Source organism: Procambarus clarkii, chromosome 22 (assembly GCF_040958095.1).
Source record: "Procambarus clarkii isolate CNS0578487 chromosome 22, FALCON_Pclarkii_2.0, whole genome shotgun sequence".
Taxonomy (NCBI): domain Eukaryota; kingdom Metazoa; phylum Arthropoda; class Malacostraca; order Decapoda; family Cambaridae; genus Procambarus; species Procambarus clarkii.
In genome coordinates, this window is record NC_091171.1 from 48202758 (window position 1) to 48228288 (window position 25531).

Consider the following 25531-nt stretch of genomic DNA (forward strand, 5'->3'; position numbering starts at 1 on the left):
GGACGCCGGGACACCACCAGCGAACCTCTCATCCTGTAACTACACTTAGGTGATTACTTGGTAAACATGAAGTAGCCTCTCTGACACCCTTGTCTCACTCTTTAGTTCCAAACACGGGCCACTATGACCTGTCCCTCCCACAGCAAGAGAGAAATGGTGTCCCTCCCACATCACTAGAGATGGTGTCCCTCCCACACCACTAGATGTGGGGGGGAAACTGGCTCGTAGGATTTATATATTTAATTACAAGTATTAATTTATTTAATTATTTATAATTGAATAATTAATATATTTCGATAGCAGACTGTATAATTCAAAATTTCCCAAAAGTAGCTTCTACACAAGTTGGGGGGATTTAATTAATGAATCTCTGATGGCCTAATCGAAATTAATTGATTGGCTCAAATTCGTTAGTATGGCTAATCTACAAAAATGGTTAGTATTAATTAACTAGAGAACAGCTTAGCTGTTTTGTAGAATGTGACCCGGTTAATGAACCATATAGACACGTCCACGTCGCATAAACTGACTCTCTGATGAACCAGTCTATAGTGGCGTCCTAACATGCTTCTCTTTACACCAGGTAATTTGTTGTCATTTCTTCTTCCCCTTCAACTTCACCTGTCGAAAGGGTACATAGTAATAAATCGTAACCAGTATATGACGGCTATATCAGGGGAAAATAATTATTTTAATTAATTAATTTAGGCTTGTCCAGCAACCTAACCACTTGACAAAGTACGAAAATGGTCATAAAAGTACATTAATAACTGTCAAACAGGTATAGAACACTTCCCTATTTGCTAGTGAAGGCGTACTGATGATAGATCTGGCGTCCTACAACACTTAAACTATAGGGAAATATTTGTAGAACTTCGCGCATGAGCTCGCAGGAAAGACTTTGTTGTTAGTAATAATAAAGACTTTCTTCCCCGGTCAAGCGACTAGTCGAGAAAACAGTTCAAAATCTGCCCCTTTATGGACAAACGGAGAGAGATCTTATATTTATCGGTAAATTTAGTAGATCCAGTCATAGAGAATATTTTGTTATCAATTTTAACCCCTAGATTGGCTTTAAAATGACTGATTAATATTTAATGATGTATATTCTGGTGACGTGGCAATTATATCCACATTTTCTCCGGAGAATTTCCAAATTTTAATTTTCTTTGAATGATTGAATAAAATACTTTTGTGTTAATACAAAGTCAGCAGCAAAAATTATCTGCATCTTGTATTGAAAGTTAGTAAATGGTATCAGTATTTCCGATACCAGAGATGGTGTTCCTCCCACAGCAGGAGAGATGGTGCCCCTCCCACAGCAGAAGAGATGGTGTCCCTCCCACAGCTGGAGAGATGGTGTCCCTCCCACAGCTGGAGAGATGGTGTCCCTCCCACAGCATGAGAGATGGTGTCCCTCCCACTGCAGGAGAGATGGTGTCCCTCCCACAGCAGGAGAGATGGTGTCCCTCCCACAGCAGGAGAGATGGTGTCCCTCCCACAGCAGGAAAGATGGTGTCCCTCCCACAGCAGGAGATGGTGTCCCTCCCACTGCAGGAGAGATGGTGTCCCTCCCACAGCAGGAGAGATGGTGTCCCTCCCACTGCAGGAGAGATGGTGTCCCTCCCAAAGCAGAGAGATGGTGTCCCTCCCACTGCAGGAGAGATGGTGTCCCTCCCAAAGCAGAGAGATGGTGTCCCTCCCACAGCAGGAGAGATGGTGTCCCTCCCACTGAAGGAGAGATGGTGTCCCTCCCACTGAAGGAGAGATGGTGTCCCTCCCAAAGCAGAGAGATGGTGTCCCTCCCACTGCAGGGGAGATGGTGTCCCTCCCACAGCAGGAGAGATGGTGTCCCTCCCACTGCAGGAGAGATGGTGTCCCTCCCACAGCAGGAGAGATGGTGTCCCTCCCACAGCAGGAAAGATGGTGTCCCTCCCACAGCAGGAGAGATGGTGTCCCTCCCACTGCAGGAGAGATGGTGTCCCTCCCACAGCAGGAGAGATGGTGTCCCTCCCACAGCAGGAGATGGTGTCCCTCCCACAGCAGGAGAGATGGTGTCCCTCCCACAGCAGGAGAGATGGTGTCCCTCCCACAGCACGAGAGATGGTGTCCCTCCCACAGCAGGAGAGATGGTGTCCCTCCCAAAGCAGAGAGATGGTGTCCCTCCCACAGCAGGAAAGATGGTGTCCCTCCCACAGCAGGAGTAAGATGGAGACACAAAGAAGCGCCGTGCTCCACAACCGTAATATATGTGACGGTAATTGGAAAGCGGCGGCGTGACAGCGGGAGGTGAGGGCGTCACCCGGCCAGGAACGATGGACTGTCTCGCTGAGGCGCCTCATTCATCATGCTGTCTGCAGGGCACATGTCGGCACTGGACGTCTTGATGCTGTCTGCAGGGCACATGTCGGCACTGGACGTTTTGATGCTGTCTGCAGGGCACATGTCGGCACTGGACGTCTTGATGCTGTCTGCAGGGAACATGTCGGCACTGGACGTCTTGATGCTGTCTGCAGGGAACATGTCGGCACTGGACGTCTTGATGCTGTCTGCAGGGAACATGTCGGCACTGGACGTCTTAATGCTGTACATGTCACCCACGACAAGTGGACCACAGTTCCAGGCAGCCTCTTATATCTTGCAACGTTTCACTCTACAAGGTTTTCACCTCGCTGTCGATTTTTAAAATTCTTTAGCCCAGTATGTTTCAGCCCGGAGTGCTGTAAGCCACAAACATACATTCTGAAGTTTGTAATATACTTGAGAACGTTCGAGGTAAACATATTCTTTACTAACATTTGTTCAGTTTAACAGCTCAACATATGAGAGGAAAGAGAACGCATTTTTTTCTTTATTTAAAATCAATACAATATAAATACATATAAAAGAAATATCCAAAACATCTGTCCTTATCAAACTATATAGAGCAGGACAATGTTAAACAAGCACAGACAGAAAACTTGACAACAGCATAAACACACAATAAGCCAATACCACCACAGCATGACAACACTTTCCATCCAGGGAGGAAAGAAAGTGCCAATTACATCAACAGCAAAAGAAACCATAATAAAACATTACACATCAAAGAACACAGAATGGTACATGAAACACAGCAGAATACACAAATCTTAAATCAAGAACATATTCTACAGTAACAAGCGCAAACTAAAACACAAAAAAGATCACAAACATTCATATGGAAAAAATGGCAGAACACAATTGAAAACTAGCAATGTAAACAAAGCACAGTAACAAACGCAATCAAGACAATAAGCCATAAAAGCAAAATAATACTGTACTACAAAACACGGACATAACTTATCTGTAAAGTCTTTGAACCCCAAACAATGTACCATACCCGATCCTGCAAAAACTGCAGATTCCTGTCCACATAATACCCTTCTTGCCTCCCCTATCCAGAGGCGAAATATATAATCTGCTAGTAACACCGTCAATGTATTACGAACCTTCACACTGGAGCAGTGGAAACTAAACATCAACATCCTCAAGGGTAAACAAAGACATTAGCCTCACACAAGGTGGTAATCGTGCCTCTCAACCAGACTACAAGAGAAGTTATATGTTTACAAAAATAGAAAACATGTAGCAGAGTCTCGGGCCCATCTCAGTAATCACACTTGTCACTACTCCTAATACCCAACATGTGGAGTCGAGCATTAGTAGGGAGGGGACTCGTGCAAGTACCTGTACATCAGTTCCCACCCGTTGTTGTGGCACAATATACTTAACATTAACATTTCCCCACACCTCATCCCAATTAAAGAGAGGGGAATGTCTCCTCCATCACAGGAGACTCTCCAGGGAGCAGTACCTCATACACTCTTTTGCTTGGCTATTGCACAGAATACTTTACGTTGCAAATACGCCGCAAAATGTCTTTCACACATGAGTAATATGGAGGGGGTCACAAAGGCAACATCACTGCATACATGCATGTTCAGAAAAGAACCTGCATGCAGTTTACAATAATAATGGCCCAAAATGCTTACACCATCCCAATTCAACAGTTCATTCATAGACATTACACCCACAATAGCCAACAACTTATAAAACACATACTGGACGCCCACCCCTCCTCTCCTCCTACTGAGACAAAACGTCAACCGCCTGATAGGCTCGTACCTACCACACCACATATATCTAAAAATCATCTTATCAATTTCCATCGCCACTCTTCTACTTATCGGCAAGCAGTAAGCCACAAACAATACTTTCGATAACACCTTGCAATTTACCACACCCGCCTTGTGGTACAGGGTCAACCGTCTCGCAAACAAGAGGGACGTCACTACATCAACATCAGGCAACACACCCTCCTAGTTCCTCCTCACTGTCAACTCATAGGATCAACACCATGTCACCCCAAGTATCTTAATGCACTCAACCACTCGAACCCAAGCACCATCCCAGGTGAACTTTGAAGCCCAACGACCAAGCCCTATCATACACCACGTCTTCTCCCTAATGACCACGGCACCCGTTGCCTTTTCAAACATCAACACATCCTGGGCAGCCAACACAGACCCCTCATCCAATACAAATACCGTAGTGTCATCAGCATACCCAATAACCTTTTTTCTCTATATTATAAAATTACATAAATACAATTAAAAGGCAAGGTGCCGAAACATCATGAGTGTCAAACACCGCAGGATACAACAACAACAGAGCACCATACTAATATAAAACAATACACCAAACCAATACAAACAAATACAACCCCCAATACATAAACATTCAACCATCTGTGTAATACGTGGGCACGCACCAGGTACAAACCCATGCACACATAAAAGGGAACATAACTACCCTAGGGAAACACCCTGAAGGCACTGCAAAAACAGAACCAGGACCACATAGCAAGGAAACATTGAATACACAAATGAAAACAATATATACAAGAGGCTAATACACGTACCCAGGGCGCTGAGCATAGACGAGCACCATACGTATACCATCCACACAGTTAGAATAGCATTTTAAATGCAGTACAATCTACTTCTGTGGTTGAATGTTCAATAAATCACTGAATTATGTGTTTAACAGATCTCTAACCCTGTCCATGGAGGACAGAAGAAAATGAATATATTCTGATTAGTATTGTAAATGTGTGGCCACGTCTGTGGTAGAAAATAATATTTTCTATTGAAAATATAATAAAATAATATAAATATAATTATTATTATTATATAGAAAATAATAAATAATAAAAAATCCACACAAGTGGAACATCGATATAGTACCGCATATACAGTGCACCAGTAGCACAGAACAGAAATACATATGATATAAGAACACACACAATGAACTCAACAAACGGAGGCCGTTACCACCCACCCAAAATGATTAGAAGCAAGTGCAAGAAGGCAATATAAGTGAAACCTTCAACCCCAAACATACAACCATCCACAGCTAAACAAGACAATATAAGGGAACACGGTCAAATGAAAGGCTAGACACAGGACCTGAAGTAACAACATATATTAACAACCGACCAGACCCATCACACAACACATACCCAGAATGATCTGCACAAGCAAGGAGGGGAGACACATCCAAACCTCACTACATGACACGCACACACAGAAGGCCCACATAAACAGTAGGGGTCTAACTAGGGATCCCACACCAACCATGAGGCGGGTAATTTTTCACCAGTTCCTGATCTTCCCTCGGAGAAGTACTCATAGACCTCCGAGAAGCAGGGGTGCTCGAAGAAGGGGGGGAGACGGGAACTCCTAAAGGAAGGGCGACAGACCCCCCTCTTTAATACCAACTGCAAATCATGCCTGTCACGCCCACCGCACCAGTCAACTAACCCTCCCCCCACCTTGGGCCACTTCCACTGGGTGCACTGGGGGTCCCACAGGCCGGGACTGGAGAGGAGGCAACCTCACCCTGATCCGGCTCCTCCACATCCACTACACACCCAAACTATCCTCCATTTTCTCCACCGGTTCCTCACCACCAAGGAACTGCAACCTGGCAGCGCCCTTTCTGCATTTTAGCTTGGGGACAAGCTCAGCCGTATGCGACGCTTCCTGAGGCCGTCGAGGCGGACAAGCACCCTTCATCGGAGAGTCAGCTGGAAGTGCCACCTGAGAACAGGGGGGGCAACCCCACACCTCAAATGGCTCCACAGGTGGAGCAACCGCACCAGATCCGCACACAACAGCAGAATGGGATGCCTCTAAGAGAGTAGGTAATTATCAAAGAAGGCATCAAGCCAAGAAGGCTTGGCAGTGATATTTAGTGTCAAGAGGACACTAAATATCACTGAGAATGCCAATATGAGAACATAAATGCATAAGATGAACGATATCAAAAGTATCCGATCCACCAAGAATTCTATCGAGGGACAAGTGACCATGGGGGGGACGGTCAGAAAGCAAGACACACGCTCGTCCTGGAAGTCAGGACATTCAACAAGGATATGCACAACTGTACGACGGACAATGTAGTTAGGATAATAAGGAGCAGAATGGTGCTCCATTAAGTGTCCATGAGTTAAATGCATATGGCCAATACGCAACTTTGCCAGAGCCGTTTCCCACCGCCGGTTACGGTGGTAGGAAGAAGGCCACAGGGACACTATTCTTAAGAGTACGCAGTTTGTTACCAGTAACAGAAGACCAACAACCCTGCCAACGGGAAAGGATGGAGGAATGAATAACTGAGTAAAAGTCGGAATAAGGAATACCTTTATGGGAGATAGGACAAACGTGGATAGCTTCCCTAGCGGTAGCGTCTGCACGCTAATTTAAAGTGACACCAATATGGCTGGGAACCCAGCAAAACTCAACTGTATTAAATCTATTAGATAAGAAACAGCCAATGTTGAATCTTGACTACCACCAGATGGACTGGATTAAAAGACTCCAGAGCCATGAGGGCACTGCGAGAGTCAACTACAACCACAAAGGAGGATTCACAGCGAGAAAGCAGGATACGAAGAGCATAGAGAATAGCATAAAGTTCTGCCATGAAGATGCAAGTCTCTGGAGGAAGGCGACACATATAGGTGTGGTCAGGAAAAACAACAGAGTAGCCTACACCGCCTGCTGACTTAGACCCATCGGTGAAGATGGAAACGGAGCAGGAATGTGAAGAAAAGTGTTCAAGGAAAAGGCATTTCAGAACTGTAGGAGGAGTAAAAGCTTTAGTGATGTGGGTCGGGGATTTGCAATATTGAGGAAGGGGGGGACCCTCCATGGGGGTAAGGACGAAACAACACGAGGAGAAATATAGGGGAGGCTTCTCCATCACCACCACCATTCGCACCCCATGAACCTCCACTTGCACATTTGGCTGGACACAAAGCCTGTTATGCTCAACCACAGCCAAATATACCAGTGGGCAGGCGACCCTCCCCTGTACTACAGGCCACACCACCGCCTCATTGCTCGCAACCGGCACTCGTACACACACACAGGCTAATTGTCCGGAATGCCATGGTACAGGACAACACCCCCGCCGAGTCTTCCTGGACCTGGACCTAGAGAGGTGGGAAATCACGTTCAATTAAAATAGTTACCTGTTCAGTTGCACCAACTGCACACGCCGCCGCCAGGTGATCCGACAGTCCACATCTATAACATGTATGAGGCTGGCCAGCATATTGATATCAGAGTGAACCCCAACAGGAAAATGGATGAGGGTATAATCCATACCAGGAACATGGTCAGAGTCCTGGTGTTAGCAAGTATTTCCTTACAATAGCCAGCATATACCTTATTTCACTGAACGCTCAATACCTTTCCAAACTGCCCACAGTCAGGTCAAAAGCCCATCCATCATTTCAAAAGAGGCACCACGTACCGCCACATACATCAACGTCACAGTCAAGTTGACTACCCATAACGTGTTCTTGCCATCAGACATAGGAAAAAACAATCCTCACAACTCTCGAGAAACTGCTGGAACACCTGGCAGTGAACAAACTGCTGGCGAATTTCTGCCACTGAGCACTTCCACGAGCATAATTGACACTTCCATATGGTCCTCAGGTGTAGAAAACTTGAGTCCAGCTGACGAAGATCGCTTCAGTGGAGGCAACGACAACCCAGTCCTGGAGAAACCATACGCAGCCCCTGCTGGGTACCATGCAATGCACGGAAAAGGCACCCCAACCACCAACAACCACCACTTGTCAACTGCAAGTCGCCGTCTTCCCCATCGTCTTCGGCTGATGTGCATGGCCCTGTGTCCTCGCCTCAGGTCCCAGATGTGCTGGGTGTTAGGAGTGGCTGCAGAGCATCCTGCTGTGTGTGTGTGGCCCGGTTTCCCCTGTGGTAGAGGCTGCTGCAGTTCTGCGTCGGTTCGTCCGGCTGGTGGTGCCCATGTTTCTGGGTCGGCTTCCGGCTCTGACGATATCCGGCCAGAGCCCAAACGTTCCCGGCTTTCGTCTTCTGCCTGGGCCGATGTTGGGGACTTCAGTGACGTTGTTGGGTGTTGAGGTGTGGATCCGGATGCGTCGTTGTCTCCGCAGTTGGTGGTGGCGGAGGTCCATGTGCCTGCTGGTGCTGGTGCCCGTGTCTCGGGAGTACCTTCTGTTCCTTCACCGCCAGGAGTTTCCGCAGTGGGGTGTGGTGCCTTCCGCTGCCAGGGATAGTGCGGATGCTGGTGCTGGGCGTGGCCTGGTAGTGACTTTGAGAAAGGATACGCACTGCCCTGGTTCCCTGCAGCCATCTGGTGGTGTGCCCGTGGCCGCTGGTGCCCCTGTGGTGGTACCCTATGTCCGGACCCCTCCTGTAAGGATGCGCGTTGGGGACCTGGAGGATGTGTTGCCGGCCTCTGTGATGCCGCCGGGTCACTGGGCAGTTATTGCCGAGTTCATGCTGTCTGAAAGGCTGGAGGACTTTCATAGTGGGCAGGTTCCATACGTGTGGGATAGAGTGGCGGTTATTCGCCTCCCGAGTGATACCATCTGGGTCCCCTGTTTACGGATGTTTGTTGCCAGGATTCCGGATGAAATGGCGTCCCCGGTGGGTGGTCCTGAACCTTCGAGGTGGCTGCATTGGGAGGCGTTCAATGTGCGGTTCCCCATGTTCCGGGAAAATATGTCAGCTGATTTTACGTTTATTTCCTAACTGTAGTGTTGTGTGCCCCTATGGCGTTTTATTTGCCCTAATGTATTATGTGTCCGTGACTCTCCCTTATTTGTTGCGAGGCCGGTGTTTTGGCGAGTGTTTTTATTCCTGTATTTGCTTTTGTGTTGTTACTTTGCCCTGTGTGTTCTATTCATGCTTTGAGTGTTGTGATTGTTTGTTGTATGCTGTGCTTTCTTGTTGTATTTCGTGTTGTTCATACTGATGTACTTTGTCGGTCCTTCAGGCCCGTGATTTTGTTTGTTTTGTTCTATACTGGCATAATGTTTTATAATGTTAATATGTTTTATTTGCTTTGCTTGCATGTTTGTAATTGTTTTCTGCTTTGTGTCTTGATGTGTGTTTCTCATGTTTACCTTGTTCCCTTCTCATGTTTTGTTAATTGTTGTACTGGGCTGTCGGTCCTTTGTTATATTTCACTTGTTTTATTGTATTTATTGTCTTTCCTTTGCATGTAAAAAAAAAACTTGTCAACTGAAGACTATACGGTGACACATCCGCCCCTCTGGCGGCCATCCAGCGACTCCATACCCAATAACTGGGAGAAGGATTGAATTCGGCAGGGACGATGCAACTCTTCACCGCCAAATACAGGGGTTCCTGAAACAACACATATAGCACCATGGAGAGTGGGCAGCCCTGCTGAACCGATCTCTCATGGCAAAGAAAGCACTCTGTAACCCGTTGACACAAACACTACTCCTACACTCAAGATACAGCATCCTCACCCCAGGAAATAACACCCTCAGCCACACCCACCCGATGCAAAACCTGGGTAACAAACTCAAGATCAACTCGATCAAAGGTCTTAGACCAATCCAAATTTATCATCGAAGTTTGAATATTATATGCAGTTATATAAAACAATATGTCCCTAACGATATTATTACAACTCACAATCGAATGATCAGGCATTCCACAAAACTGATCCAGCAACACAATCCGACCCATAACAAGCCTCAGACGGTTCGCCAACAGTTTCGATATTATTTGATAATCTTGGTTATCTAATTAGCAGTCCAAATGGAGCTGAATTAAAGACTAAATAGAAATACAACACACACAATTATAACTTTAGTTAAAGCATGAATGTTGTACACCTGATGAAAACATATGGCACTAATTGCCATCAAGGAAATGCAAAAAATAAAAGCATATCCTCATAGCCTGTTGTGAAAATGTTCGCGTCGCACACAAACAAGCTCTGCGTTTTCACATGTGCTCAAATGTCTTGTCACACAATGGTCAGTTACACCCCTCTCGCCTTCCCACCAGTCAACAAGGCCACGAAATGCACAGGTGAAAGTATCCAGCGATAACTTTGAAACTACACTTGTGGCAGTTGGAGCCGGCTGGCTGTGGTCTATCACGAGGATAACTTCATAAACACACCACATCTCCCACGACGATGAGGCACAACATTAATCAAAAACACAATCACGAATGTAAATAAACAGTTCTCACATTGGTTACTAAAACAACATAATAAATATACTGGACAATCAAACCTAAACTATTGTACGATATGCAGCAGCAGGTAGTGGGTGAGTGAAGGTTGTCAAGCTGCTGTATACGGAGCCCGTGCATCCCGCCCCCCCTCCTCACCTGGGCACATCACCGCTTCATCCTGAGCCCGTGCATACAACCCCTCCTCACCTGGGCACAACACCGCCTCATCAACATTCCACACTTCAGTTTCGTTCTTGTGGATCAGGTGGAAGCGTTCCTCAACACTTTTCTACGTTCAGAGTACCACAAAATGCTCATTACTAACAATGGCTTCAATCTTAATAATCCAGTCTTAACGTATACAGAGTATTATCATTGGTGTTACAAAGTCTAAACTTGCATAAAACACTGGTGTACCAAGTTTAATGCACCATAAGTGCTACAAAATCTACACTTGCTTAAGACACTGGTACACCAAGTCTTACGCACCTGAAGTTCTACAAAATCTACACTTGCTTAAAATAGTGGTACACCAAGTCTTACACAACTTAAGTGCTACAAAGTCTACACCTGTATAAAATAGTGGTACACCAAGTCTTGCGCACCCTAAGTGTTACAAAATCTACACATGAATAAAATCGTGGTACACCAAGTCTAATGCACCTTATGTGCTGCAAAATCTACACCTGTATAAAAGAGTGGTACACAAAGTCTTATGCAACGTAAGTGCTACAAAATCTACACCTGTATGAAACAGTAGTATACAAAGTCTTATGCACCCTAAGTGCTACAAAATCTACACCTGTATAAAACAGTGGTACACCAAGTCTTATGCACCTTAAGTGCTACAAAATCTACACCTGTATAAAACAGTGGTACACCAAGTCTTATGCACCTTAAGTGCTACAAAATCTACACTAGTAGAAAACACTGGTAACAATAAATATCTTCTACACCTTAAGTGCTACAAAATTTCTAATACTAAAAACCTTTTAAAATTAAATAACCTTCAAAATATGTAGACAATCAACAAGCAAGCTCCCACATAATGTGGTACAAAATCTACAATATTAAAAAAAAGTCAAGTTTAATAGCCTGTCGAGTACACAAAACATACACCACAAATCTTCTAGATAATAAATGCTACAAGATCTACATTTACTATAAAACAGTTACAAGTTTTCCACGGTGTACACACAGCACTACAAAGTCTACATAACACAGCATGTCCCCAAATGTGTAACTTGCAGGCAGAGCACCATCACGCAGTCTTCCTCCTTCAGTGGTTCAAACTGGAAAGTTCACATACGTGTCATAATTCTCCAGGTACACAACAGCGGCACTGTAGAGCAGCTCAAACTGGTCCTGGAGGAATGACAAGAACACTTATGTTTAATCTGTCAACCTTGTACTTGAGTGAAGTCTAAACTTGAGGGAGCGAAAAAACTTTGACTTGAATTCAAATATAACCTGTAGTTGAGTAAGGTAAAGCTGGTACAGTACTTTTGAGTTTACCTAATACTTGATTAAGGTAAACCCTAAACTTGAGCAAGATAAACTATACTTGAGTAAAGCTAAACCCTTATATTGGAAACTGGTAAACCTTATACTTGAGTAAAGGTACACACTATACGAGCAAAGTAAACCCTATACATGAATAAGGTAAACCCTATAATAAGATATGTTAAATCACATTAATAATAATAACACTACACACAATTTTTTCAGTGTCAAAGTAGTTAACAGATGGAATGCATTAGGAAGTGAAGTGGTGGAGGCTGACTCCATACACAGTTTCAAAAGTAGATATAAGAGCCCAATAGGCTCAGGAATCTGTACACCAGTTGATTGACAATTGAGAGGCGGGACCAAAGAGTCAGAGCTCAACCCCCGCAAACACAACTATGTGAGTACACACACACACACATACACTTATGAGCATTACACAGAAGGCTGCGCTGACTTACCTGAGAGACAAAGAACTGTGGTCGAGCCCGACGAAGTTTCACAACAGTGCGGTAAACATCAATCTTGTTAGATTTCTGAATGTTCTCTATAGTCAAGAGGGCGCCAGCCAAGAGTCCACACCCCGTCACCCCGTCACTGCCAAGATCACGCTTACAGTTCACACATAATATTCAGGACCTCATAATCACTCATGATCAAGCGTGAACATGGAATAAGTAAGGAATATTATGAGACTATTGACGACAGCACTGTGAAAAACGGGATGAAAATGGGTAACTTTTGAAATAGGATAAACAGATAGGTGTCCAAAATCAATTTGATGTAAATAAAACTGGACTAAATACCAGTAGCCCTATTACTTTTTTAGATAACCTGACTTCACTTTATTGACAAAATATGAATATAGTGTATTTTGCTTTAAGTGAATGCTTTATTTGGATGTTATGTTTCATTCCCAGGAATAATTGATGTATTAGTGAGGACGGCAACAAAGAGTATGCAGATCATACAAGATGGAAGTAAAGGAGCACCTACCCACAAGACAGGAGGAGAGGACCAGCCTCGGGAGACCGGGGAGACTGCAGCAGCATCTCTGACACTTCGACCAGGACGTGGGGCGAGGGAGGCACTTGGGTCCTGTACGGCCACGAAGTAAGCTGGTACACGCTCACTGTCTGGTGTATATTCTGGACACCAAGTTTAAACATCACTCATTTCCCACTCATGACATTCCTCTCACTTAGCTATATATTCCTAACTCACTTAACTATTATTAGACATAATATTTGAGAAGTGTGGAAAATATTTGGTAATATACGTTGAATGGTTGCTTTGCATACAAATATAATATTCTTTTACAATTATAAAGTACCAAACTATAATGATGATGGAATTATACTGATAACAATTTCAACCATTCTGACCCCGTTGAAATATCAAGGCACAAAAATAAAGTTGATACCATACCTGCTGGGAGAACACCTCAATAGAGTAGAGGTCAAAAGACTTGTAGGGTGTCACATGGAGCGTGTGGACGGTGTAGCGGCCCGCCTGTAGGTCACAGTCGGGTCCAGGCAACACACACGGAAACTCCTGCCAGCAAGCAGGTGATGAGTCACAACGTGGCTGAAGTAGTTTGACCAGACCACACACTAGAAGGTGAAGGGACAACGACGTTTCGGTCTGTCCTGGACCATTCTCAAGTCGATTGTTAGAATGGACAATCGACTTAAGAATGGTCCAGGACGGACCAAAACGTCGTCGTCCCTTCACCTTCTAGTGTGTGGTCTGGTCAATCCTGCCAGCAACATGAAGCAAACATTAATTAAGAGAGCCACACATTGGTCCCACTGAATAATCTTTTGATTTCAGTTTTTGTACAGAGGACTAATTTTCATACTTCAATTATGCTTCAAGATAATTATAGGGTCGTGAATCACACAGTAATTATAAAATTGAGGAACCATTCGAACAGTTATTGCCTTAGGATGTGTTAAAATACCCACGTTGGTTGTAATGAAATGTCAAATGAACCAATCCACAAGGGCCGTGACAAGGATTCGAACCAACGTCCGAGAGCATCCCAGATGCTGCCTTAATCGACTGAGCTACGACAAGGTAAAAGAATTGCAACCAGAAATTCTATTGAATAAATTAAGTAAAATTCATTACAAATGTGTAATGAAGTAAGGGCGAAGAGGTAGAACGGCATATTGACATAGCTCGAGTGCATGGGGAATTGTGTAAAATCCTGGTTTGTGTCTCGGAGAGGCTGCAGGATCCAAGTAAATTCAGTAGAATTTCTGGTTGCAATTCTTATACCATGTCATAGCTCAGTCGATTAAGGCAGCATCTGGGATACTCTCGGACGTAGGTTCGAATCCTCGTCACGGCCCTTGTGGATTTGTTCATTTGATGCATCACGCTATTGTGATTTTTGTGTAATGAAATGCCATTTTCTGGGTGAGCCCTGGAAGCTCCCTGAAGCTATCAAACTGACATGTGCCATATTAGTTCGGTGCCATCAGTCCGTGTAGTTCGAATGCCTACCGGGGGCCACGAGCCAGAGCCTGGACCCTTCAGAGAGGCGAAGGGAGAAATGGCGATATGAGCTCTGTATATGTAGAGTTTGTCATGTCTGCCATCGACCAGGGAAAACACTCAGAAATGTAGGTGAACCATTACAAACCTCTAACTGGTTAAAATTGCAACCTACGTCCAAACATAGGCGCAGAACCACCCCTAACAGAAAACAATGAAACAAACAACACGTCATCCAATTAGCAAGCCTGCCTGTTAGCACCTCACCCTCCCCAACAGGGAGAGGGAAACCCCGCTCAGGCTAGCAAGCCGCACCACCCTCAGTTCAAAGAATGATGAAAACCGCCGGAGGGAAGAAGGGTGATAGGGAGCCTCTGGGGCTCACCCAGAAAATGGCGTTTTACCCCTGCTCCAGAGAAAAGCAGGAAGCTCCCCACACTCGACCCCAAGAGGCTAAAGTCACGTTATTTTGAAAATAAACCCGGACTGAAAGGGCCACAACAACCGAGGGAGAGAGAAACGAGAGCCCCTGGTCCAGAGATCAAGAAGGCACAAGTCGCGTATGAGCAGACCCGAGGTGAAAATAACATGAGAGAGCATGTGGAACAGAGCGGAAGGGGCATCCACCCCGAACACAAGAGGGAGCGGCTCCACCAGCGTTGCACTAGAAGAAACAGTATTTGGAATAAGACGCCAGTCCGGAACTTAACACCTACTATAACCTATGAAGAGATAGGAAATGGCGGAATGACTGCCAGGATTGCATACTGTCGCCAAGGGGAAGCCCACAGGTGGGACACCATCGAAAGTCACCTGATTGCCACACAAATGGCGAAACACCCGCATCAAAAAAACAGACACAATGAGTGGAAGTGAAAGTCAAACCCGCGAGGCACCTCACTGGCCCGACCTGCTGAAAGAGGAGCCGTAGAAAAACTCCCGGGATCGGACACTGTGCAAGAAGCGTCTGAAACCAAGGTAGGGCTGGGCTGACCACACTACCATGGGCCAAGAGAACCACTCTTCCCCAAAGGGATTCGATCATGCCAGAACCCGAAACAACAGCTGGACGGGGACATGAAGGTACAAGCACCCCCACCATGATCAGTCCTGCCAGAAAGCGTTCACCGCGAACGCCTCACAATCGGGGGAAAAGGCACCACATATATTGGGTGGTGCTGGAACTAAGCCAATGGGAAGCGGTCCACCTCTAGGCACCCAAACGTCCGACAAAGCCAAGGAAGGAGGCGGAGTCGACCAGCCACGCCGTGGAAAGAGTAATGAAGCGAGACAGGCCATCCACCAAGACGTTGAACACAATGTGAATGTGAACGGCGTGGAGCTACCCGAAGTGACCAGCCCCAAAGAGCCATGAATTGCAGAGAGTAGTTCAAATGGAGCCGAATCATTGAGCCCCACCCGAAGCGACCAGCCCCAAAGAGCCATGAATTGCAGAGAGTAGTTCAAATGGAGCCGAATCATTGAGCCCCGAGGAAGCAGAATCCCCCGCAGTACACGCCACACAGTAGCAAACTCCCACACCTAGCTGTGAGCTCAACGGAAGGACGGAACCCAACGCCTCTGGCCAGCCTGAAAAAAATGATGAACCCAAAGTTTTGAGAGTTGCTGTGGAGATGCAGCAACTGACGCAAGGGCCCCGGAGGTCGAACTCAGCAATCACGAGAGCGGCCGTTGAATGCAAGCTGCACTGGCTGCAGTGCGCCCCACCTAGCACAAACCCACCCCATAACCAAGGCAAGACGGGAAGCCCAAGACCCCGTCATACCCCAAGGGCGTGAACAACACCAAGTGATGAAGGCCTCTAACGGGAGTGAGACTCAAACAACAACAACCCAGGGAAGATAACCCTGACTCACATGGGACATACTTACCGGGCACCTAGGTGCATGCAGCCCAGTAAACATATAGGAACACCTGGCCACCACAACACAGCTAGTAAAGTCACAAATGCAAAGCCAGAGAAAAAAGTTTGAGGCCAGAGAGGCACATGAGTCTACGAACTGTGGGTGATGCGGTCTGCTCGACTGAGTGGGGAGGGGGGGGGGGAGGTTGTGGATGACGTGTTGGTTGTTTCGTTGTTTTCTATTGGGGTGGGGGAGGGGGGGTTCTAGTCCTCTGTTCGGTCGTAGGTTGTAATTTTAACCAGTTGCAGGTTTATAATGGTTCATCTACCTTTCTGGGTGCTTTTCCCAGTTGATGGCAGACATGACAATCCCTACCTATAGAGCATTCATATAGCCATTGCTCCCTTCGACTGAGGGGGGAGGGGACAGGTTCTGGCTCGTGGCCCCCAGTAGGCACTTGAACTCCAAGGATTGATGACACCAAACTATTATGGCACATGTCAATTTGATAGTTTCAGGGAGCCGACGGGGCTCTCATTAGCTACCTGAATAAATAGTAGCATAATAAATGGTAAATTCACATGTATAGAATAAAGGAAATATTTTTGCAATATGGATCAAACGATGAACATATTTAACAAGCTACATATTTCGTTTACTGAGTAACACATAAAATAGGCTACTTCTTTGTATGGCACAAATGCTGTGATGAGGTGCACACTTCACCATTTGTCAAGCTAAATATTGGACCTACTGAACAATACACATAAATTACCTTTTCATATCCATCAAATGTGTTGATGAAAATAATACTTGGACATTTCTTCTCGACCACAAGCTTCCAGAACTTGTTGAGCGTGGAGGGAAGGGGATGCTCCGTCACTATCATGGTGTCCGGCTCATCCAGACCGTCCAGTCTCACTGCATTAATATACTGGGAAAGCATCTCATCACCTTCCATCTTCAAGAAGATCCTTCGAGTATCTGCTGGTACAACAGCTAGGTTGCGGTTTAGCTGATAGTATTCAGCTTGAGATGCCACTTTGAAAGTGAGGCCAGACGGTAGGGCCAAAGCCTTCTGGTAAAGCTCATGACTTGTCCTCATGAACTCCTTCATCTGATCGTGTGCACTGACCGTGGGAATGACAGTGTTATCTCCATAGAGAAGCTCATCAAATATTTGAAGACCAAGGTTGTACTGAGCAGTGTTTTCTACTAGACGAGCTCGACAATCCCACAGTCTCTCCAAGACTTCCAGTGGGTCCACACTGCCCTGGACCATCAACATCTCGTGTAAGAGCAGCACCAGCAGGACAGTGCCTGTGCGTCCCATCCCAGTCGAACAGTGCACAACCACACCAACTGGCAAATAACGAACATAATTAGGTGGATCAACACATCAACTTTCAATAGGTACACAAGTCTTGTCGTGTGACAGTTGAAAATTCATCCCAAATAGTGTAGTTGTGTCTCAACTACAAACCCCATTTTTTGTTCAAACAAGGTGTACTTTCCCAGCATGAAGTGTATTTTTAATTACAATGCATTCCCCATGCATTTACACTCTGTGATATGCATGGGAATGACCAGCCTTACTTTGAAATTTATCTAAATTAATTAACAGTGTGTGTGTTATAGGATTAAAAATATATCATTATTAGCATCAATATTCCTGTTCATATACATCATGTCATATTTCATGGTATAACTTTACCGTTTTGAACACCGTCACTAGAAACATATTTCCCTTAATTCCAGACAATATAGTCACGGCTGTGAGCTTCGGCGAACACTTGTGAGTTAGCAAAGTCACTTACTCTGTACCCCATACCAATCTCCCGGGCGGAGATGCTCATAGCCTTCAAGCTCCAGATATTTGTAATATCTCTGTGTGCTCTATATATTCCCTGCCACTCATAGCATGTAATATACTTATAATCTTATGTTGCTCACCGACTCAAAATATTCAAGTGTCATATACTGTTCAAGTGTACAGTATTTTATTGGCATACTCTTTCTGAATATTCTCCCCTTTCCTGTATGCGAAGACCATATTCATGAAGTGTTTCATAAACAGTTAAGTTGAACAAATTGACATGTTAGGTGTATACCACGTGAGGCCCACACCACGTGAGGTCTACACCATGAAAGATCCACACAAAAACCCCGTCACAGCTCACAAATGTAATATTCACACACACTACGGTCCAGAAAGAACTATGACTGCTAATTATATATATAATTACAAACTAAATTAGCTTTCAGCAAAAACATAAATGCCAGATCATTACTGAACAAGCACCAGATAAACATCTCCAGAGCTACCATAGCCAGTTTCCTTGGGAGCAATAATTGACAGATTTTATTCTGAGCCTAAAAATTATGTTCTCAGGAAAAAAATCAAATGGTTTGCCTAAAAATTTATAATTTGTATTCAAGCAGATAATCTTTCAAGATTGTATTGTAAATAAGATATTATTATTATTCAGTATTGTTGTGGATGCAGGACAAGGGCTGACTACAGTAATAACATACACCCACAACCAAAGATGTCATTTAGTGTGGCATTTAGTGTGGCTCGTGATGACAATGGTCTACACTTGAGAGTAAAGGGTGGCCGAGGCTGGCGGTGTTCTTCACAACACACTGGCCGGGTAGCAAGCATGGTAGGCGAATGACAACTCTTCGTAACTTGTTCACCACAAATGTTGATGGCTTGGCTTCAAGAACACCGAAGCCAGTACCTGAACCCCATTATGTGGGTGTAACCTTTCCTCCACCACTCACAGAACGGGGCTGGGGTCAGTACCTGAACCCCCATTATGTGGGTGTACCCATTCCTCCACCACTCATAGAATGGGGCTGGTTTGGGGTCAGTACCTGAACCCATTATGTGGGTGTAACCTTTCCTCCACCACTCACAGAATGGGGCTGGGGTCAGTACCTAAACCCATTATGTAGGTTTAACCTTTCCTCCACTACTCACAGAATGAGGCTGGGTCCAGTACCTGAACCAATTATGTAGGTGTAACATTTCTTCCACTACTCACAGAATAGGGCTGGGGCCAGTACCTGAACACCATTATGTGGGTGTAACAATTCCTCCACTCACTGAACGAGGCTGGGTCCAGTACCTGAACCCATTATGTGGGTGTAACCTTTCCTCCACCACTCACAGAATGGGGCTGGGGTCAGTTCCTGAATACCATTATATGGGGTTAACCTTTCCTCCACCACTCACAGATCAGGGCTGGGGTCCACAATAAACTAATCAAATTACATTTCAAGTAAAATCACAAGTTATATAAAATGTTGTGATGGGCGGCGTACCATCAGTGTGTGTGAGGATGACCTGCCGTAGCATGGTGGCCAGACTGTGGGCCTCGGTGGGCACGCCGTGGTCCGGCCAGCTCAAGTAGTGGTAGTGGGTTAGTGTGTGAGCAATTCCATTCTTCCACACCTGCAAATACAACCAGTTTTCCTTCGGTATTTAAAATTACACTTGGCTATTTACATGAATTAGGCTGACCTGAGATCCAACACCAAAATATGCAAAATATATAAACTCTTCGTCTGCAGCACAATGCTCGGTGAAGATTTTGTGCCATTTACTAAATATTTATGTAAATAATTAGCATGATATAGAAATAATATTAACCCACAAATCTATCTCGTTTTATCTATCTACATCTGTCTATTTTTATGTACATATCTACATACATCTATCTATCTCTATCTACATATCTATATACATCTATATATCTCTATCTTTATCTAGCTAGCTATCTTTATCCCGCTTATCTCTATCTCTTTCTCCCTCTGGTTCCCCAACAAAAAGCACTGAGAAAAGTAAGAAGCACTGAAAGAACTGAAAGAACTGAATGGGTCTCTCAGATGCTGTGGTTTTCTTCTTTCTTCCAGCATTTTCTTGTCACTAAAAACTCCACGGAAATCATACAACATATTTCATACTTGACTGTGCAAATAGCATAGAGTTTATAATTGTTAATATTTCGTAAAGCATTTAAATTAGGCTTACTCCAACCAGCCTATATCCATCCTAAACCAATTCCTCTACAAAAGTGTTCGTGGCTAGCCACAAGCGTCTGGCTTGTGGACAGATAGACAGACACAGACATATAGACAGAACATCAGACAGATAGACAGACAGACATACAGAGACAGTCAAGAGCCAGACAGTCAGAAAGACAAACGGTCAGAAAGTCATACAGATAGACAGACAGCCAGTCAGACCGATAGACAAACATACACAGACAGTCAGACTGACAGACAGTCACAGCCAGACATACAGACAGCCAGCCAGTCAGACCGACAGTCAGAAAGACAGGCAGTCAGACAGTGAGACAGACAAACAGACACAATCAGACGAAGACAAGCAGTCAGACAGACAGACAGACAAAGACAGGCAGTCAGACAGACAGACAGTCAGAAAGACAATCAGACAAATGGACAGACAGACAGTCAGTCAGACAGACACAATCAGATAGACAATCACAGTCAGACAGATAGATAGTCAGACATACAGACAGGCACAGACAGTCAGACAGTCATACACACAGAGATAGATAGATAGTCAGACAAACAGAAATAGACAGACAGACAGACCAATAGACAGATAAAGACAGACAGATTCATTCCCCATAATATAGATATATGTCTTTACCAGGCCACAGGTTTCCAAACGCCCTTTAAATACCACATGTTAAGTCCATAGCTTTCTCTATCCACAGTATATATATATCTCTTCATTTGCATTAATTAAATACTGTTTAAACATATTTGTTGATATACTTATTTACTTGGAACTTGTGCCACAATGAAGGAAGAGAAGCTGCCCAACTCTCCTTTAGAGAAGCTGCCCAACTCTCCTCTAAAGAAGCTGCCCAACTCTCCTCTAGAGAAGCTGCCCCAACTCTCCTCTAAAGAAGCTGCCAAACTCTCCTGTAAAGAAGCTGCCCAACTCTCCTCTAGAGTAGCTGCCCCAACTCTCCTCTAAAGAAGCTGCCCAACTCTCCTCTAGAGAAGCTGCCCAACTCTCCTCTAAAGAAGCTGCCCAACTCTCCTCTAGAGTAGCTGCCCCAACTCTCCTCTAAAGAAGCTGCCCAACTCTCCTCTAGAGAAGCTGCCCAACTCTCCTCTAAAGAAGCTGCCCAACTCTCCTCTAGAGTAGCTGCCCCAACTCTCCTCTAAAGAAGCTGCCCAACTCTCCTCTAGAGAAGCTGCCCCAACTCTCCTCTAGAGAAGCTGCCCCAACTCTCCTCTAGAGAAGCTGCCCCAACTCTCCTCTAAAGAAGCTGCCCAACTCTCCTCTAGAGAAGCCATATACTCAGCCAGTACAGTGTACATTACCTGAACAAGAGACACGTTGTAATTAGGGTGATGATCTGTCTTAACAACTTCCACTTTGTAGTCACCAATCATCAGGGCTCCTCCAAAATCCAGGTATTTACCCACATTTTCCTGATAAAATAACACGGAAATTGTATTTATTTATTATTATTATATATCTCCCATAAACCAATTGAATATGTAACTACTTATTATGTACTAGTTAAATCTAATTTCATTAGCTTAATTGCTGTAGTTTTTAGTTCAATAAATTGAGCACAGTGAATATAATCTAATAAAAAATTAAACAAAAAAATTCTATGCCGAATAATAATGAACTATACCTAAACCTGAGGACATACATATGTACACTAGATAGTGTGTGTTCAGGTCTACCTCAGGACACACGTATTATACACTCACAGATACAGTGACAAGGTAGCTGTGAGTGACGTCTCTACCACCGCGGGGCATCATATCCACCGCGGGGCATCATACCCACCACGAGGCATCATACCCACCAAGGGGCATCGTACCCACCAAGGGGCAACGTACCCACCGCAGGGCATCATACCCATCCCTTCATTCTACACCTTCAGGAATATCTGTAACTGAGCTGGACAAACAACTGTAATTTAGCTTGTCTTATTCTTTCAGACACATTTACAGTTTTGGCTCCTGTAGTTCTGTAATGCTGTTGAATATCCGACCAATTAATTTCACATGACTATATAGATTAAATAAATCTAGAAATTTAGTTTGGCTTGATGTTGGGCTTAAGGCCTACCAACCGCTGGAGGGTTATTAAGGACGTGACACAAGCATACTGACAAGCCAGCAAGTATAATTCCGCTCTGAATATACTCCATGTCTAAAGTAACTCTCAGTGTATATTCACTGGGTGATACAGTAAACGTCTCAAGTGTATATACACAGGGAAATAGAGTACACGTCTCAATGTAAATACCCTTGAAGACAATTTAGTTTTGGTCATTTGACAAAAATAAATTCAAATAATTACAAGTACTTGTCTGAATTCTTCGTAAAAGTAAAATTACACTTTTCATTCAAGTTTAGGGTGGTTCAAAAAGACACTTTAATATATAATTACCTTCCCGCTCTCCTCAAAGTTAGCCACCATTATAATGACGAAGATGTGATGTTCACAAATCATCCTCCAGAAGTCGCCGAGGGTGCTCACATTAGCCTCCTTGGGGCCTTGCGAGGCTATGTACTTCAGAACACCTCCAAACCCCTGAATATATAAGAATGATTGTTCAATATTACGTCGAGTGCGGCCTTTGGTGACATTCTTAATGATTATAATAATATTTATATACATTTTTTATGTAAGAAAATATTAATTGAAGCTATAAAATAATTTACATTTTTTCCTCAACCTATGAACCTCTCTCCATGCATATGGTATACCATGTACCGAGAGATGAAGATAACAACGAATAAAGGTATATTGTTAGAGTGAGCATTGGAATAGCTTAGTAACTACCAGTTGCGAGTCCCCAACACAGTGTCTAGTTAACAGATATATTTAACCTTGAGAAAATTATGTTCATGCAAATATACATACAAATCTCTCCAATGAATGAAGGACATATTTGAGACGAGTTCAGGAACAACCATTTCCAATGAAAGGTTAATATGTGCATGATGTTGGAATAACTCTGTACTCAATATTAATATGGTACGAAATGATTTATGGGGTGAGCACTGGACATCAGGGCTAAGCACTGATATATATGTGGCCAGATCAAGAGTGAGCACTGGCCATCAGGGCTCAGTACTAATATATGTGACCAGATCAGGAGTGAGTACTGGCCATCAGGGCTCAGTACTGATATATGTGACCAGATCAGGAGTGAACAGTGCAAATTAGAGCCCTCCACTGGTACTTACAAAACGAAATAGGTACAATATCCATCTGTGATGTTGAACACTTGACACACAGTTACTTAGAAGGTACATTAATAATGGCAGGTAAGAGATACACTTGCTACCCAGAGATACACTTGCTCCGCAAAGATACACTTGATACACAGACACAACTCAGAGATACACTTACAACTCAAATACACTTGCTACACAGAGAAACATTTGCTACACAGACACACTTGCTACACAAAGCCACACTTGCTACACAGAGATATACTTGCTACACAGATACACTTCCTACACAGAGATACACTTGCTACACAGATACACTTGCTACACAGAGATACACTTACACTTGCTACACAGAGATACACTTACACTTGCTACCCAGAGATACACGTACAACACAGAGATACATCTGCTACACAGATACACTTGCTACACAGAGAGGCAGGAGGAGGGACCAGTTCCACACCCTCCCAGGAAATAATACTCACGTAGACGTGGTTTGCGTTGATGTAATTAGAGAACGGGTCGTTGTTAATGACGGAGAGCTCCACCCGCGTCTCGTCATCTGCAAGTATACTGACGGTGAGGGAAGACCAGGACTAGTATACTGAGGGTGAGGGAAGACCAGGACTAGTATACTGACGGTGAGGGAAGACCAGGACTAGTATACTGACGGTGAGGGAAGACCAGGACTAGTATACTGACGGTGAGGGAAGACCAGGACTAGTATACTGAGGGTGAGGGAAGACCAGGACTAGTATACTGACGGTGAGGGAAGACCAGGACTAGTATACTGAGGGTGAGGGAAGACCAGGACTAGTATACTGAGGGTGAGGGAAGACCAGGACTAGTATACTGAGGGTGAGGGAAGACCAGGACTAGTATACTGAGGGTGAGGGAAGACCAGGACTAGTATACTGAGGGTGAGGGAAGACCAGGACTAGTATACTGAGGGTGAGGGAAGACCAGGACTAGTATACTGAGGGTGAGGGAAGACCAGGACTAGTATACTGAGGGTGAGGGAAGACCAGGACTAGTATACTGAGGGTGAGGGAAGACCAGGACTAGTATACTGAGGGTGAGGGAAGACCAGGACTAGTATACTGAGGGTGAGGGAAGACCAGGACTAGTATACTGAGGGTGAGGGAAGACCAGGACTAGTATACTGAGGGTGAGGGAAGACCAGGACTAGTATACTGAGGGTGAGGGAAGACCAGGACTAGTATACTGACGGTGAGGGAAGACCAGGACTAGTATACTGAGGTGAGGGAAGACCAGGACTAGTATACTGAGGTGAGGGAAGACCAGGACTAGTATACTGAGGTGAGGGAAGACCAGGACTAGTATACTGACATTGAGGGAAGACCAGGACTATTATACTGAGGGTGAGGGAAGACCAGGACTAGTATACTGAGGTGAGGGAAGACCAGGACGAGTATACTGAGGGTAGACCAGGACTAGTATACTGAGGGTGAGGGAAGACCAGGACTAGTATACTGAGGGTGAGGGAAGACCAGGACTAGTATACTGAGGGTGAGGGAAGACCAGGACTATTATACTGAGGGTGAGGGAAGACCAGGGCTAGTATACTGAGAGGAGAGAAGACCAGGACTATTATACTGACAATGAGGGAAGACCAGGACTAGTATACTGAGGGTGAGGGAAGACCAGGACTAGTATAGTGAGGGTCAGGGTAGACCAGGACTAGTATACTGAGAGGAGGGAAGACCAAGACTAGTATACTGAAAGGGAAGACCAGGACTAGTATACTGACGGTGAGGGAAGACCAGGACTAGTATACGGATGGTGAGGGAAGACCAGGACTAGTAT

General features: G+C 44.7%; 1 protein-coding gene across 1 annotated transcript in view; it reads right to left on the minus strand.

Annotated features, from left to right (window-relative positions):
* Positions 1–2836: 2836 nt before the first annotated feature.
* The window catches only part of LOC123759109 (uncharacterized), a 215674-nt gene continuing 192979 nt past the window's right edge, over positions 2837–25531 (minus strand). The window contains exons 36-44 of the mRNA XM_069329283.1: positions 24190–24266; positions 22914–23057; positions 21824–21934; positions 19784–19913; positions 17229–17815; positions 13515–13640; positions 13083–13234; positions 12548–12683; positions 2837–11945 (exon numbers count right to left, since the gene is read on the minus strand). Of these exons, the coding sequence (XP_069185384.1) occupies positions 11868–11945; positions 12548–12683; positions 13083–13234; positions 13515–13640; positions 17229–17815; positions 19784–19913; positions 21824–21934; positions 22914–23057; positions 24190–24266 (1541 nt within the window). The 3' untranslated portion in view covers positions 2837–11867. The remainder of the gene's footprint in view (positions 11946–12547; positions 12684–13082; positions 13235–13514; positions 13641–17228; positions 17816–19783; positions 19914–21823; positions 21935–22913; positions 23058–24189; positions 24267–25531) is intronic.